Source organism: Uncinocarpus reesii, genomic scaffold (genome assembly GCF_000003515.1).
Source record: "Uncinocarpus reesii 1704 scaffold_1 genomic scaffold, whole genome shotgun sequence".
Lineage (NCBI taxonomy): Eukaryota > Fungi > Ascomycota > Eurotiomycetes > Onygenales > Onygenaceae > Uncinocarpus > Uncinocarpus reesii.
Window position 1 is genome coordinate 5482788 of NW_003052500.1, and position 16156 is coordinate 5498943.

General features: G+C 49.2%; 7 protein-coding genes across 7 annotated transcripts in view; 4 read left to right on the forward strand and 3 right to left on the reverse strand.

Moving 5' to 3' along the window:
* Positions 1 to 100: 100 nt before the first annotated feature.
* On the forward strand, positions 101 to 4246 carry UREG_02094 (uncharacterized protein; the record flags this gene model as incomplete). The annotated part of the gene is made up of 6 exons (XM_002542532.1): positions 101 to 114; positions 155 to 1903; positions 1950 to 2135; positions 2206 to 2674; positions 2707 to 3312; positions 3368 to 4246. 6 exons carry the CDS (start codon positions 101 to 103, stop codon positions 4244 to 4246), a joined length of 3903 nt encoding a protein of 1300 aa, XP_002542578.1.
* A 484-nt stretch (positions 4247 to 4730) lies between these two features.
* On the reverse strand, positions 4731 to 5333 carry UREG_02095 (endoribonuclease L-PSP; the record flags this gene model as incomplete). The annotated part of the gene is made up of 3 exons (XM_002542533.1): positions 4731 to 4877; positions 4970 to 5136; positions 5291 to 5333. 3 exons carry the CDS (start codon positions 5331 to 5333, stop codon positions 4731 to 4733), a joined length of 357 nt encoding a protein of 118 aa, XP_002542579.1.
* Positions 5334 to 6480: 1147 nt separating this feature from the next.
* On the forward strand, positions 6481 to 6940 carry UREG_02096 (uncharacterized protein; the record flags this gene model as incomplete). Its single annotated transcript, XM_002542534.1, has 2 exons — positions 6481 to 6592; positions 6648 to 6940. The coding sequence occupies 2 exons, from the start codon at positions 6481 to 6483 to the stop codon at positions 6938 to 6940; spliced, it is 405 nt and encodes a 134-aa protein (XP_002542580.1).
* Positions 6941 to 7601: 661 nt separating this feature from the next.
* On the reverse strand, positions 7602 to 9095 carry UREG_02097 (uncharacterized protein; the record flags this gene model as incomplete). The annotated part of the gene is made up of 1 exon (XM_002542535.1): positions 7602 to 9095. The coding sequence occupies one exon, from the start codon at positions 9093 to 9095 to the stop codon at positions 7602 to 7604; it is 1494 nt and encodes a 497-aa protein (XP_002542581.1).
* Positions 9096 to 11245: 2150 nt separating this feature from the next.
* Positions 11246 to 12929, reverse strand: UREG_02098 (uncharacterized protein; the record flags this gene model as incomplete). Its single annotated transcript, XM_002542536.1, has 2 exons — positions 11246 to 12562; positions 12777 to 12929. 2 exons carry the CDS (start codon positions 12927 to 12929, stop codon positions 11246 to 11248), a joined length of 1470 nt encoding a protein of 489 aa, XP_002542582.1.
* Positions 12930 to 14345: 1416 nt separating this feature from the next.
* On the forward strand, positions 14346 to 14787 carry UREG_02099 (uncharacterized protein; the record flags this gene model as incomplete). Its single annotated transcript, XM_002542537.1, has 2 exons — positions 14346 to 14518; positions 14706 to 14787. 2 exons carry the CDS (start codon positions 14346 to 14348, stop codon positions 14785 to 14787), a joined length of 255 nt encoding a protein of 84 aa, XP_002542583.1.
* A 1324-nt stretch (positions 14788 to 16111) lies between these two features.
* Positions 16112 to 16156, forward strand: part of UREG_02100 (adenine phosphoribosyltransferase 1) — a gene marked incomplete at both ends in the record, with an annotated part of 833 nt that continues 788 nt past the window's right edge. Inside the window, one exon of the mRNA XM_002542538.1 lies at positions 16112 to 16148. Within this exon, the coding sequence (XP_002542584.1) occupies positions 16112 to 16148 (37 nt within the window). The remainder of the gene's footprint in view (positions 16149 to 16156) is intronic.

A 16156-nucleotide genomic window follows, 5' to 3' on the forward strand; every position in this document is an offset into this window, starting at 1 on the left:
CGCATATCGAGGCCGGGTATAACAGTCATGCGAGTTCAAGATTTTCGATCCCATTTCACGAAATAATTCGCGCGGCTATACGGAGACCCGGTCAGCCACAATGATGCCTTACACGTATGCCCTTCGAGTCGCTTTTCTTTCATACCTCTGGCAGCCACGGATGCGCAGACCGCAAAGCATCCCTCCCAAAGCCACACGTCAACAGATCGTCGACCACGTTTCATGATCTTATGAAGGACTTCAGCCTGGTTAGGGATTCGAAAAGCACGAGGTTCCCACATGGCTTTATTGCAGAGCTGGAAAAACGGTTGACGGGCGTTTTGATCGGGCGTGAGCGAAGGAAAGAGTACCAAGATGGAGTAGTGAAGCGGACTTTTGCGGTATTCCTTAATGCGTTGAAAGAACAGAGCTTCAAGAAGCGAATGGAAAAGGATAGGCGAGTGGAAGATCTTGTGTTGATATTCTTCTCCAATGCTACCAAAGAACTCTCAAAGGGAAAATCTCCGGAAGACAACAGCTGGAAGCTGATGGTCGATCGCCATGTTGCGCTCTTTGTCAGGCTGATCACACTCATACTGAAGGACCACGATTGGTTACGAGAAAAGCCTGAGTTGGCAGCGAGATTGTCAACGCTTGAAACTAAACTGCTCGCTCATGATCAAGACTTGGCCGAGGCAGCCCAACCAGATGGGGCGGGAGTGCCCACTGAGCTGGTTCCTTTGAGCTACGATGTCAAGGATATGCCCTTGGTACAAGTGGTTGCAAAGATCTTTGACTTGAGAGAATCCCAAGTCCAGTCCGATATCAATAAAAACAAAGATACTTGGACTGCGAAGGAGGCATTGAAGGACCTGAAAACGTACCAAACGCATCTCACTCTGCATACAGGAAAGACGCTCTCAAAGGCAGATTTCGAACATGACGAAGCCTACGATATTTGGAAAAAGGCTGAAGCTCCAGATTTATCCCAGATGATGCTAGCGATTATTCAATCCAACCCAGAGCTTGCGAAAAGCACCCCTGGCGGAGGGTTGCCACAGTTTAACGATCCACATTCCGAAATAACAAACACTTCGGATAGCTCCTCCTATGTTTTAAATCAGCCGGTGGATATCGCTGCTTTATCCATTTCTAATGACGAACAACAGCTCGACACTGGAGATCTCTATACCTTCATCCCCCCAGATCCAAGGTCATATTATCGGTTTATCTTGGCCCAGGCCATTACTCACGATCTGCATGACCGGGCTTTGGAACCCTCTGAGGCCACTTCAGAAATTCCAGCAATGAAACTCCTTTCGAAGCGATCAACCGAGCTTCTCAATGAACTAGGCCTACGCTGGCGGATACCAACCTTCTCGCGTGCAGCTTTATTCTTGGACGTGTTTGGTTCTAAATATGTTGAGCAGGAGGTAGATCTTGACACCCTGGATTCGGCCTTCATCTTTGTTAAAGAGCCTCCCCCAGAAAAGAATAAGCGGACGAGTTTTGTTGCTCCAGTGTTTTACGATAGGAACAAATGGACGCGGGCCGACATTTGTACTATGCAGCGAGTTCTTTCTTCTATTCATAATGCCCTCCTGAGGCAGTTATACGAAACGATGATGCACTGCTACGACAGCAAAATCCCCCCACTCGCTCCAGTGTTATATGTACTTGAAAACCATGTTGAATCGGACCCCAATTTCTCACCAAATTCGGAGGATCAGGAGCAATTCCAATCCTATGCCTATGAAGGATTACTAGGAAAAGCAAAGGAGGTCTATCAAGACAATCTCAACAAGGAAATCCCACCTGATCAAGAGATATGGGAGTTCTATCATGTTATACAGTTGAGCAAGGCGATTATGAAACTTTGTCAGAGAATTCAAAAAAGATATAAGAAGAATCCGGAGATTATGGGGTAAGCAGTCTACCTGATCATTGCGGACTAAAGCTGATTTTGAAAGTGTCAACCTTCTCACGGTACTCGTAAACTGCGTCCTTCCTATGTTTGCTGAAGATGCGCAGGACATGATCCAGAGAATTATGCAACAAGCCAAAGATAAAAATGAAGAAATTGAAGTCCAAGATGGATTCGATCTGTACAAGGAGTTGTCAGAAATGCGGGGCATTTATATGCAAGCGCTTCCAGGGTGAGTATAGGCGTTTGCTTGTTTCAGGCAAATATTGTACGGGAACGGAACAAACTGACCAATATTATAGGGAGCCCTTTCCTATACCTCTGGAGCAGCTGTTGGCTGACTTTGTTTGGCGTTGGATTCAACTGACTGATGAAAAGATGCTTGGCTGGGTAGAGCAGGCTGTCAAACAAGATAATTTTATGGTCCGGACAGAGTCTCCTGATGATGTACCCACCGAAGAACAGCGACACAGCGTGTCAGTGATTGATATTTTCAGATCATTCAACCAAGTTGTCAATCAGATAGTCGAGTTAAAATGGGACGATGATGTGGGATATGCAAAATTTATGACCGCTATATCAAAGTCCATCGGCAATGGTCTTTCGAGGTATTGTGAAATCCTCGAGCAAGCGTTTATTAAAGAAATGGACCGGCCTACGCCAGAACAAGAAGCAGCTGCAAGGCAAACAAAACAGGAGAAATGGATGCAGATGGCAAAGGAGGCCTGGAGCAGTAAGGAGAAGGTGGAGCCATTTCACTTTTTCCCAGAAGTAAGTCTCTTGGATCGCTATTATGGTTATAGTACTTACGGTTTATGGTTCAGTCGTTCGTCAAGCTCAACAACATCGAATATGCATTGCACCAACTAGATAAGCTGGAAAAAGAAATCAACGTTGATGGCTGTGCAGAGGTTCTTGCAAAGCATGCTCCTCCAATCACCAAAAAGCAACGCAAAACCACAAACTATGTGTTCACCGTGAAAATTGTCGAGGCAGAGGATCTGAAAGGATGCGACATGGACGGTTTGAGCGACCCATATGTGGTATTAACCGATGAATACCAGAAGCGTATCTATAAAACCCGTATAATTTACGATAACCTCAATCCAAGGTGGGATGACAGCGTCGACATCATGACCAAAACGCCTCTGAATATCATTGCTACGCTCTGGGATTGGGACGCCGTTGGGGACCACGACTACGTTGGACGCACGTCCTTGAAGCTTGATCCAGCGCATTTCAGTGATTTTGCACCCAGGGAATACTGGCTTGATCTTGACACTCAAGGTCGGCTGCTGCTTCGGGTTAGCATGGAAGGAGAGCGAGATGACATCCAGTTCTATTTTGGCAAAGCGTTCCGAACGCTGAAGCGAACAGAAAGAGAGATGACCCGTAAGACTACGGAGAAGGTATGTCGACACCTTTCCTAACATGTGTCAAGGTTTTGTATTAACACGGCCATAGCTATCCGCATATATCAACCACTGTCTGTCACGTCGAGCATTGAAAGCGTTACTTTCAAGAGGGCTTAGTATGTCTAGCGTGTCCAACTACTTCAACAGAAACCGAGCACCGACCAGTCAAGCCCCGACAACGGCCGACATCGAAGGAGCCTTACATCCTCTTTTCACATACTTCGATGATAACTTCTACATCATGGCCCAGACACTCGCCCCAGATGCAATGAGGCCAGTCATGGCCCGGCTGTGGAAAGAAGTCCTCGGCACGGTGGAGGGTCTTCTCGTCCCCCCGTTATCCGACAAACCCTCAAACCAACGCCCTCTGACCCAGCAGGAAGTGGATATTGTATCCCGCTGGCTCACTCTCCTTCTAAATTTCTTCAACGCCGTCGATGAAGAAACGGGCGAAGCGAACGGTGTACCTCTGGATATACTAAAGTCACCGAAATATCACGAAATCCAAACCCTCTTCTTCTTCTACTTTGAACCTACAGAGCATCTAATCCGAACCTCCGAACGCATGGCAAGCGCTACTGCGGCCCGCCAACAAGCAAACCGCAACCGACTATCAGTCACATCCGCCTCCTTCAGCCCATTCGCCGGCGTCCCATCGACGCGCCGCGGGAAGAGCATAATGTTCAAGCGGAATCTTGGTACGATGAAAAAGGCAAAAGAGGAAAAATGGCGCGAAGCACAGGCCGAACCGAATGACGATATGATCCTGAGGATCCTGCGCATGAGGCCTGAGGCAGCCGGGTATCTACGGGACAGAAGTCGACAGAAAGAAAGACTTGCAACGGCCGCAGCGGCAGATCTGATTGTCAAGCAGAGCCTAATGGCAAGCGGTGGTGGACGAATGAGCGGTATGTTGCCAAGGGGATAAGTTTGTTGGATGGTCCATTCAACTCCTTTGTCACCTTTGAGATGCGGATCTTTTTTTTTTTTTACTCCAAAGGGTGTTATCAAATCAATGCTCAGCGCTTCCTCGCATGATATATGCGTGGAGTATGCAGAAAGGGCTTTTTTGGGCGAATTGATTTCGTTAGTATTTTCTTCTCCCGTCGTCAATTGAGGCTTCACTTCCGATGCCTCATCTCGCGCTCTAATCTCGTTTATGATATCCAGGTAACAGCGGGTTGCGTCAGGGATAGGAATGTTTCATAGCGGGTTTATGGTTATGATAGTAATGATATTGATATTCTTTTCAACCAGGAATTGGTAATTCTGTGGTCCCGTCTGTAATTTGGGCGCAATATATGCTCTATATACATTTATTGTATTGTAATTTATTTTTCACTCGCAGACCTCCTTTTGTATATGCACAGCAAGAAAGGAAACGACCAGGGGCATAGCCAGGTTGTCCCTTTTTACGCCAACGCGATACATTCGATCTCGACAGGAACTCCCTTTGGAAGTTGGTGCACAGCGACACAGCTGCGAGCAGGCTTATGCGCGAAATACTTCTCAAACACGCCGTTCATCTCAGCGAAGTCGCCCATGTCGATGAGGAAGACCTATTCCAAGTCGCTGTCAGCCCATTGGTCGAAGCTCAGGTTACGTTAAACGTTTGACGGTGGCCCAATTGATCTCCAATGGTGAAACCTACATTGACCTTGACGACCTTCTCGATCGACGATCCGGCAGCGGCCAGGACGGCAACAACATTCTTGCAACATTGTTCGGTTTTCTGGGCCACGGAGCCGTCGATGAGGTCGCCGTTGCTGTCAGCGGGGATTTGGCCGGAAACGTAGATTTGGCCATTGGCTTTGATGGCTTGGGACTGATGTGAGAATATTGGGTCAGAGATTCGTCCTCCAGGTCCACTGAGGGAGAGAAGCATACGTATGGGCCAGCAGCTAACGGTGCACAAGAGCGTCAGACAATCGAACATAAGCCATGTTTCGCCTTGGAGAATTGAAATACTTACGAGGACAAGCGTCCTTGGTAAACACCTTGGTCATATCAGCCATTGTTCGTAGAGACTGGGGAGCGATTGAACGTTGAAGAGTAGGAATTAGCGGGCGAAAGTAACAAGTCTTCAAAGGCAGGCTCTGGAACAACCGGCGAGGAACAAGGCCGCTTTTAAGCATATCACGCTCACCGTCTCAATGGCAGAAGGGCGGTTGGGAATTAATAATGACACCGGTGACGATGAGGGGCTGATCGCGGGGATGAGGGGCCGCCGATTATATAAGCCGGGGATTCGGGCGGCTAGGCCAATAGCGGTTTAGCGGAGACAGTGACTAAGCGGCTGTTCCTTCGTTAGCCGTCGGGAAAGATCGTCACGGGAAACACGCTGTTTCAAGCAGATAACTAGTAAACAGAATGTCGGATTTCTTGCATGAACCGGCGGCTGTGGCTTCAGGTTCTGGGCTTCTGGACAGTCCAGGGGCCACAGTTATCCCCATCATACTTGATTGCGCAGGTAGACAAGGCCAGGATCGCCTAGGAAAAAGGTTTGTAAGCCCTGCAACTCTGGGCGAAGAAACGGCTCAGGTTCTTTGGAGATCTGTATCCTGGTGTCTCCCTGCATTCTTCCAGCAATTGGATCTCATTATTGACGCTCCATGTGTTGTGAGCGCTGAAGAACCCTTTCGTCTGATCTGATCTTATCAGCCGGCACAAAGAAAATCCGCTCACTCGCCTGTCTTGGCATGGGATCCCTCCGGTCCAATCACACGCCTCGGTCTCAGAGATTCTTCGGAAATCTGCTCAATTGTCCTCAATGCCTGCCAGTTGCATGCAGGCCATGCGGCGTCCACGCTTGTGGCTTCAGACTGTCCCAGGAAACGGGATTGCTAGCGAGCATTGCGTGCATGCAATTGGCAGAGTCCCCGTATTGCTTCATTGGCGCCATGCAGAAAAAGCGTGGAGAAGGCCCTTGAAGCGGTTTTGCCATGGTAAGCTCTCAGGAAGCGAGATGCTGCGAGAGTTGTCGTTAGATATAAAAAAGCTCCATGCTGCTTCGTACGAATGCCCTCCTGGTTTTCTGATCCTCTGCCCCGGGTGCCCTGTTAACGGATTTCATCTTCGTTGCTTAAACCACTTCCCCGGAATCCGAGACCCAGCAAAGCTATAGTTAGCAATTTGCCTTTTGAGTCTGCAAGTTCTTCAACAATGGCCTTCCTTCTCCTCTTTCTCTCTCTTCTCCAGCTGGCGACGGCTCATTTTCACGTCGACTACCCCTACTGGCGAGGAAACTCGTTCAAGACCCAATGGGAAAGGCCCTGTCAGTAGACAATCATGCCAGCCCAAATCCCACGGCGTACTAACACCAACCCCAGGCGGCGGCGTCAATGTAACCACCAATCGCACTGAATGGCCCCTTGACGGAGGCTCACTCCTTTTTGCACCCTCCCACCCGTGGGCGATCACATATGTCAATCTCGGTCTTGGAAGCGACGACACCGTCATCTTCAATATCTCCCTCGTCGAAGCGTTCAACCAGACTGGCAACGGAACACTCTGCTTCCCGAAAATCACGATTCCAGAGGGCACGCCGATATCCGCAGGGACCAACGCCAGTATCCAGGTGATTCAGCTAAGCGAATTAGGATCTGCTCTGTATAACGTATGAAGGATATCCGTTTATATGCAGACGAGAATGCAGCTAACGAAATGCCGTTGCAGTGCGCCGATATCACCTTCTCCGACGATGCAGAATTGCTCAGCTCCGATCAATGCAAGAACTCGACAAATGTTGGCTGGAAGCCACTTGGTGCTTCGGGGACAACTGGTGATTCCTCTTCGACGGGTACGGCCGCTACACCGACCAACTCGAATACTGCCTCTGGGCCAATGACTGGAATATGGACTTGGACCTTTGGATTTGCTGCCTTTATGCTTAGCTTGACAAGTACCTTCCTGTAAGCGGGTTCGAAGATATCCGGTTTCGTTAGTCTTTTCTTGTGCCTAGGCGAACATCTTAACAGCAACTTAGGTGGGAGTATGTTCTTTGGGGTGAATATAGTCATTATTCGATTCTCAAAACTGCCAATTATAAATAGTTCAGCAAAATTCACAGTCCCCCCATCCAGATCGGGGTAAACATTAATCAGATACAAAGGGGCAATTGCCAGAATGGACTTGCATCTTTGATATCACTTCCTGAAAATAGCACTAAAGGGGGAAGGACCCTGATCTCCGTATAAGCAAAACACATACCAAGATATGAAAACACCCAACGTCTCATCCCGATAATATCAAATAAACCCAGCTGGCATACTCCGCAACAGCTATCAAGGATGCAGCTTGCACCCAACACAAGGCTCTGGGGGCAGTGCACTTCCATATATATCGGGTCTTGGTTCACCAGAGACATTCAGGTACCCTACTGCACCCTTATCCATACGGAAAATGGCATGGTCCACGAGAGCATATGTCCCCGGAACAACCATCTCCATATCAACGATGGTAGCAGAGCCGGGAGGTACGGAGACAGTCTGGATGCAGTTTCCAGGCGGGCTTATCACATCGCCCTCACGGTAGACCTTTTCGAAATTGCTCCCGATAATGTGGAAAGAGCTTGTTAAATTCGGTCCGGCATTCCCAAAGAAGATGCGCACAGTTTCATTGGTGTTTGCCTTCAGAGGCTTGTCTCGAGTCAAGGCAGATTCACTGCCGTTGAAGACTACTACATTCGGTTCCTCGCGCAATGCATTCGGATAGGAAAACTCCACGATAGGCGAGGGTCGGCCGTCGTCGTCAACCTCTGGAGGTTCGTGGTAAAATTCACTTTGCAAGACGAAATATTCCTTGTCTACCGGTGGGAGGTCGCCTTCTGCTGGCTGCACGTATATCATCCCGTACATGCCGTTCGCGATGTGAACCGGTACTGGCGCCGCTGCACAATGGTAGACGTATAGTCCGGGGTAGAGAAGTCTAAACCGGGCTGTTTTGGTTTGATTCTCCTCCACCGTTGTCAGTGCTGACCCGCCTCCTGGGCCGATGAACGCATGACAGTCGATATTGTGTGGATTCCCGGAAACATCTTTGTTTGTTATTGTCAATTCCAAGACGTCGCCGGCTCGCGCTCGAATAAACGGCCCTGGAACCGAATCATTAAAGGTCCATGTTTCATATTTATATACGCTCGTGAGCTGCGACAACTTAGTAGTCGTTTTTAATGGGACCTGAAGCAAAACTGGGTAGTCTCGAGTGATCGGTGGAGGAACGAACGGCGCCGTTGTGAGTATCGCCTGCTCCACAGGGAATTGTGAGATGTCTACTGGTGCCTTTCCAATAACTTCATAGGGTTTGGGAACTGCATGATCGGTTTCCGTATCGCCCGCCGGCACAAACGAGAGGGACCGCCCGGTAGACGTTGGCCCTGGTGACTCCACAGGAAAAGGCTTTTCTGCCGAGTCATTGGGTGGTACCGGTTTACCTGAAGTTGGTGCAGGGCTTGGATTCACAGCGCCGGTTTTCTTTTTCGGCCCCCAGTCCATTCTCACAGTGTCTGGACGCCGCCCATACCAAAGTATCGCCACTGCGGCGGAGCCAGACAGCGTTAAAGCAAAGGCAAGCATGGCACGGTTTCCATTTTGACTGCTACCACTTTTCGGGGAGCTTGTTGTATACAGTCGTGGTTGGATCCGAATAGGCATGCGACAACGGGGGGATGTGGCCAAGAAGCCAGTGGAAGAAAATGCCACTCCTGATAGAGATTTGCCCTTGAGTCTACTCAAGGAAGACCTCAAAGGGCCCCGTAGATAATGCGGCCCGACATTCATGATTTTTGAAGTAAGATAAAACAGTGACCTCCGGTCCCAGGCCAAAAGGGAAGGACGCACTCGAAAGACAAGGCAACAAGCCAAAAGTTAGACTCAGACACCGGAGTGGCTTTATAAAAAGGAAGTGAGGGGGTCCTAGTCGGACAGAAACCTGCCCAAAAGCAATGTTATGCCGGCATCAGCCGTGCCTCTCTGGTAATTTCAATGCTGGTTTTGCTGATCAGATATTGCGGTATTGACGGCGCCAAACATGTGATTTCGAGCAATTAAAGACGGCAAAGCATCGTATTGGGGCTGTACGGAGCTCCAGGGCATTGGAAATGCCTGCCTCGCAGTGCTTCGAGGCTGCACTGGCGGTTGTATGTTAGAATGGAATATGTGATTAACAGAGTTCGTGCAACTGGCGTGACGTCACCTGTCTTCCTCCTCCGCGGACTGCATCTCCTGAAAGTGTAAACTGAAGCTTTTTGATCATTGTATATGATACCGCTTCGTTGTTGGGATGTCGCCTCCTTGAGTGCTTGACCCTGGTGTTCGGCACTTCTGGTTCTGAGGAAGCCTGGGACCGTCCTTGCACTCAATTTCCACCTATTACGAAATGGAAAGCACATCCAATTCTCCGAATGCTTGATCGGGGCTGGCGATCGCACATTTCTTGAGCAATGCATAAGCAAGGACTTTGTCAGACTGCTTTGGAATCCTTTTTGACTGCTCGCGAGGATTCGTTGCTCATTGGAGGAAATGGAGCACTGTCTCGCAGAACAGGGACATTTGGTTGGCTGCCGCACCGTCCACCAATCGCAAGCAAGCCAAACCCGCTTACGCCAGGTGTACGGCATGCATGAGTGCGAACAAAGCGCGTAGCCTGATCGAAGCGTAAGCTGCCTTTTCGAGATTGACTTGAATGGGGGCTGGCGGGATGGTGTTGCAGGCCGCATTCTTTGCGAGATGGTGTACTCCGTACTTCGTAACTCCGTTCGTTAACATACTCGTCCAGCTGTTAACTACGATAAACGGCCAACCTGGTCACTCAACAGCCAGTCATCGCCAGGCATGATACCAATCCAGTAGTGATAGTCAAGGGCACCAGAACTTGCTGCCTACTGACATACTAAAGTTCAAGCTCTCCTGTGTCCGGTACCAAGGCCTTCTGAGAGAAGGGCCAGATCTATCAAACGTTGGACATAAAGTGTCATCAGCCTAGGGATATCAAAGGTGGCTGTCGACCGAGAAGCCGCATCCGGTTAACCAGTTCGCGCGGCTTGAGGTCATCTGTCCTGGTGTGAGCTTTCGCTTTGGTAGACCAAAAATAGCTTTCTCAGTAGGCCTGAGCTCCAAGCCTGACAAAAAACAGCCCGAATCCCGTATCTCTTGTCTGCTGGTGGATGACGGCCCGGCGTCCACTTGCGTGCACGGGCCAACCCTGCACGTGCTGCGAGCAGGTGCATTTGGTCAGGCGAGCAGCAGCGATGGAACGGGCTTGCTTCTTACATTTCCACGGAGATTTATTGTCGAGAGGATCACCGGGACGATCTTTGGCTTGGGCGCCTTGCTGTCGCGAACAAGCAATCCCTGGAGGAGTTGCACCGAGTTCAAACAGGCTACAGTGATAACTGAGTGGTGACCAATTTGCATAATATTTCCCCTGATACGGGTTGCCGTCAGCTACAAGGTCAACAGAAGTTCTGAATCTGATTCTTCTTGCGCGGACCTTACATGATTCTCAATGCTAATCAATGGACGCGCTCTCAAACATTTGATGAAGGTCGCTGTACGACCGGTGACTTGGTGCCCACGTTGCAGCGGGATGTGGTCACCATAATTTGCCAACTTGAATAGAAAGCCACCCTGAAAGCAATCTCGGATAGATAGTGCCTCAATCCATGGAGCCATCCCTGCAAACCGTCTAGAATGGTAAAGAGCAGAAATAATAAGAAGTTTTGACTAGAGAATAAGCCGGGTATCATTGCTAGGAACAAGCTCAAAACTTATGAACATACAAACAGACCCGAAAAAAAGGGGGTTGCTTTATCTTGCAAATTCTTGCACTTTGTTATCATTTCAGTGGAGGGTTTTCGGTGATCTGTAGCAATGTGCCGTATAATAGTCGCCAGAAGTATGTGTCGAATAGCTAAGTACCGAGAAAAGCGCTAGAGCTTGCCGAGTTGACCTAGTTTCTCAAGGAATAGCGCAACTGACTCCCCGCTGTAGCCAAAAATAACTGGGCCGTTGAAAACAATGCGAGGCTGAGGGGAGCGGGGGCTTGAATCGGGTATACCTGCATGGGAAGTATCAGTTATATTGGGACGTGCTTCGTTGAACGGTTGATCCGGCTGCACAGGTTGCGATGATTCACTTTCTTTCGCGGCATGATGGCCAAATGGGCAGCGACCGTTCCCAGATGGGCTTTCCCCTTCGTTGCCTAACGGGGTAGGAATTGGATGGGAAGGCTCGACGGATTCTTTGACCTCCGACCAGTTGCTCATGGCAGCTGGTACTGGAAGCGAGGCGACAACGCTTTGGGCTGTCTCTTGCGCAATCGGAACATGGATTCCCCACGGTCTACTTGGGGATTCCCCCACCCGGACATCTCGTAATGAACGTTCAAAGTGGTTTCCCCGAATTTCAATATCGTCCTCGATGATATTGGAAGGCGGAACACCGGCGTTTGGCGACTTGTTACTGACATCCTCAGCCCACCTTTCAACTCTCTCTGCAGCTTCCGTCTCGTGCTTTTGCTCTTCCTCCGGGAGCGGTGACGAGGGCAAGTATGGTTGATGATATACCCCGAGGCCCTTGACCATGTTCACGACGTCACCGTACTTCTCGTCCAATTGCCGAAGATTCTGTGGATCTTTCTGATACCGCTGGATGCATATCGAATGGCTGCGAGGAATTTCATGCTTATGTTTCTGGAAAAATTCAGCTATTTCTTCCGGCGTGTGAGCGTTTAGATAACGAATCGGGCACCTTGAGGTTGCAGAGCGGGTCGAGCCCGTTACACAAGGTGGTGCATCCGGATGAAACTCAGCCTTAATGGGATCCAGATCGTTTCCACATTTCTCTGATTCCTCATTTACGGTAGCCAGGCCACCAGCGGAAGCATGCTCGTTTGACTTCGCGAAAGGGCAATGCAAATTACCTTTTGTCCCAACCGTGGTGAAGTCCTTTTCCATGGGACCTCCGCTATCAAGCTTGGCGAACGGGCACCTGCTGGACTTGTGAGACTCATCTTGTTGACAGTGCCTCTCCGCAACAGCCTTCGCAATTTCTGAGGCTTCCATTACCGCCTGGGCATCCAACCGACTGAGATAGCCGGCACCCTCAATACCCTGAACCCACTCAGTTGTATCGGCTCCCCCATTCTCACCCTGACGACCCATAGCATCTTGCTCGGAGGGAAGCTCTTGCGCCTCCGCCTGCTGAGTAGTCGATGTTTCTGCCAGCTGGCTCGAGAATCTCAGGTACTATAATCGTAACCTTTGTTAATAAATGAAATAAAAGAAAGAGATGAGAGGTCAAAGGTAAATCAAAAAATAATAATAATCAGATGATGATGTGATGTCTGTCACTGCTGCGATTTGCAGCTCTTGATCTAGAGCTAATCAAATTTTTCTCGTCATGCAAAGAAGCCACAGTACTTGTAGGAAGAACAAGGAGATTTCGCAGTTTTATCCATACCTCGTCATGGGCAGATTGCAGTCGGCTTCGAAGAAGCTGTTCCTGCCGGGTCAGTTGCTTCGCAGCTTCAAGCAGGGCGTTGAATCCCTTTGCCAACGCAAGAAATTGTCGCGATTCTTGCCCAGGCTGGGATTCCTCCAAGGTCGGAGCCATGGCTGGCGGCCAAGGTCCAGGAGGGCGAGTCAGGAGAAGGACGACTATTATAGTCCACAGAATGAAGAAGAGGAACGTTGTGTCTTCCATTTGCATGAAGCTTTTTATCGGCAAAGAGTGTGTGGTCCGTGCGCTGGTTCACGTGATGCGTCTGGAAGTTGACAAGGTTGGAGTAACGAAGGAATAAACATACAAGCAACAACAGCCAGGAGGTGCTATTGCACCGCATTCCTGGATTTGCCGCGGCAACTGGCGTGCTTCACTATGTTTTCATTTTTATCAATATCAGTGAAGGGCAGTGCCCTGCCATCACGAATCGGCAGTCCTTGGACTTCATGCCAGTAGCTTTCTTCCGGCTTCTACCCTTTGGTCTGAAAGGACCACAAATATCTGAAGCTCAATGATATCATGATACTTGGGACTTCAAGGAGTGTTCCCAAATTTACAAGACGCGCTGAACTGAGTTGTTTGTTAGTGGTTGTGGCATCCGGCGGTCAGCGCATGTCTTTAACAATAGAAGCGGCTCTAATTGAGAAGTAGTTAGTGAGAGACATGTCGGCTTTCTTGCAGCTGTTACTTCTTGTCACTGAAGCTAGACTTGTTGGCAATATGTGGTTGCACATAGGAAACAACGGCGCTTGCAGTTCCCTTTATGATCCAAGTTCGAGGGCTAAACCGATACATTTCTGAGCCAAATTAGGTATTCCATGCAAGCCTATTTCATTGCTCTTCAGCTCAGATACCGTCGATATTCAGTTGTTTTGCATCCTGGAACTAGAATAAACCAAAAAAGGCACAAAACAGCGAGTCAAACATGCAGGTAGTGCACAAACTCCCTTTGCAAAACAGTGGTACATGGTTGTTACCATTTCTAGGCGTTGTGTTTGTTTAACTAAAGGACCAACAATCCTTTACCTCCTGGTAGACACTGAAAACAAAACACGGAGTCAGAACTTCTGAACAATGAAGCTTAACAGCAGGGCTATCATACAAATCAGCCAAGATGTTCAGCATGATGAATAGAAGGAAGGGTGGATATTCTAGTTGGCTCTACATTCCATCATTAGCGCTTAAAACGTATTTGCATATACGGGGTAGAGGTTGAAAAGAAAGAACGACAGATATGGGATTTTGGTTGCTCATTTGAAGTTCAGCGGATGAGAAACTCAGGAATCGAGCTCCGTTTGGTTCCAAGCAAACAAGTGAGGCTCCAGGTCACACATTGACCAACAGTGCATAATAAATGAACTAAATTTATGAAGAAAGCCAGCCATTCAAACTCAGAATTTCATTTTCATTTCCCAGTCCAGTCCCGATACATGCGGGAGAATCTGGGGCCGTATTGGAATCCGGGCCGATGCCATCCATATTGCAGCCTGTTGTCGGACAACAGAATTGCTGTCCCACCATCTGACGATGGGATCGCTGATAGGAGCTTCCAACACATCCAGACCGTCATCTTTGAGGGCGACCAGCCGCGCAGTTGATTCATTTTCGGCCAACAAACAACTTGGGCACGGTTACAACCAGGGATTGGACTGGTGTGCTTATACCGTGGGAACAATGCGAAATTCAACGCCCGAACAAGGGTATGTCGCGAACAACAAGCACTTTGAAGAAAGGCGCGAAGAGTCAACCTGGATCGATTCATCTTCAACCAGGTGGAAGTGTGCAAAAGAACAGCACCTTCGACTTTTAGGGCTGCTGCAGGGGCCAAAGCCACGTCTCCGGGCGTGAAGCGACGGCTTTAACACGGTGTACCTATACTTTGCCCAGAGTAATTACCTCGCGGAAAGCGACGCGACCATCTAACATGACAACTAGCAGCAGAAACGAGAGAATGTCTGAGCAACTGTAGGGCAAAGGGCATAGAGATCGCGACTTCCCGCCGCTGAGTCCCGCTCCTTTTAATGATTCCTTTACCATACTCCGTACTCAAAGCGACAATAAAAGCTGGTCCAAAGAGTCGTTTGCTCATGAGTCACAGAAATATGACGGACAGCAGGGATCAGCAGGGATCGAACGCGGCCCCACAGAATCATTTTCGAATGTGCACAGAATCGATCTTCCATTTTGTGTGCAAGGGTTCAGAATGAGACAATTGTTCGATGTCGGAGCCACGGATTCACGGGATCTATTGGTCTAGAAGGCTTCCAAGGTTCCTGTCCCTTGTTATGGGTTTTTGTAGAAGGATGTGGACATGGAGGTAGGAGAGACGAAAATTCTCTGCATCATGGCTACAGGGCCGATTGCTTGAAGAATTATCGGCACCCAGAAAACCCAAGTGGGCTTCCATTGAGCCAGCAAGTCAGGCCATAAGAATTCGGCATGTGCGATAAATCCTTCACCGACCTTTTGTGGAATAGAAGTCGGTCCGCTCTGCGTTTGCACATGCAAGACCTTGAATGGATAAACTTAGCCGTCGCGAAAGGGTTGCAAAATATCCCAACACGCCCGATTTGAGGTCGAAGAATCGCTGATTTCTGAACAACGAGTCTAGAACGCGTCTGGACAGGATTGCCTGCGCGCAGGCTTCCTTGTCGCGGGAAGATACAACGCAGGACTGTTTTCCCTGGCGTTTTTATGATAGCTCATATGCAAACAGTGTGGGAGCCCACGAGAATCAGGACAGCCGGAAGGGTACCTACTTGCCATTCCCCTGCACCGCTGTTCCCAGGGATCAACTCAGCAGCCAACCATCGAAGCACGTCAAGGTGGTGTGGAATTCAGTAGCGGGGACGAGATCCAGCCACAAAGCTGAAGTTGCGTGTCTCCTGGATGTTCGGTGATTTGTCGTCATCTTCTTCCCGCCTCAGTGAAACAGTATCACGGAACCTTTGTCTTCATTTTCTGGATAAGCTAGCGGCAATTCAGGTAATGCAGAGGGCAAACCGGGTCCTGAAAGCAGATAGATCGTAGATAGCCCGGATATCACAGACACGGATACATGGGGCCTTGTCGTGGTACGGCTTTGCGTCGAGGGCTTGCGGGGTGGGATGGAAACATGGAGTGAAGTTACATGGCAAGAATAATTTTTCTCCTTGCAATCTTAACCATCAAGCATTCATATATGCCCCCTCGGCCTCCCAGCCCCTCGCGTTTCTCTCTCTGGCCTTTTTCTCCTACCTTTCTCTCGCTTCGCTCTCCCTCTACTCTCCCAAAGGCCTCTTTCTCTCCACAGAATGAGCAATCCCTCCTCTGCCCCCGCGCAGACGAGTCGTGAGCAA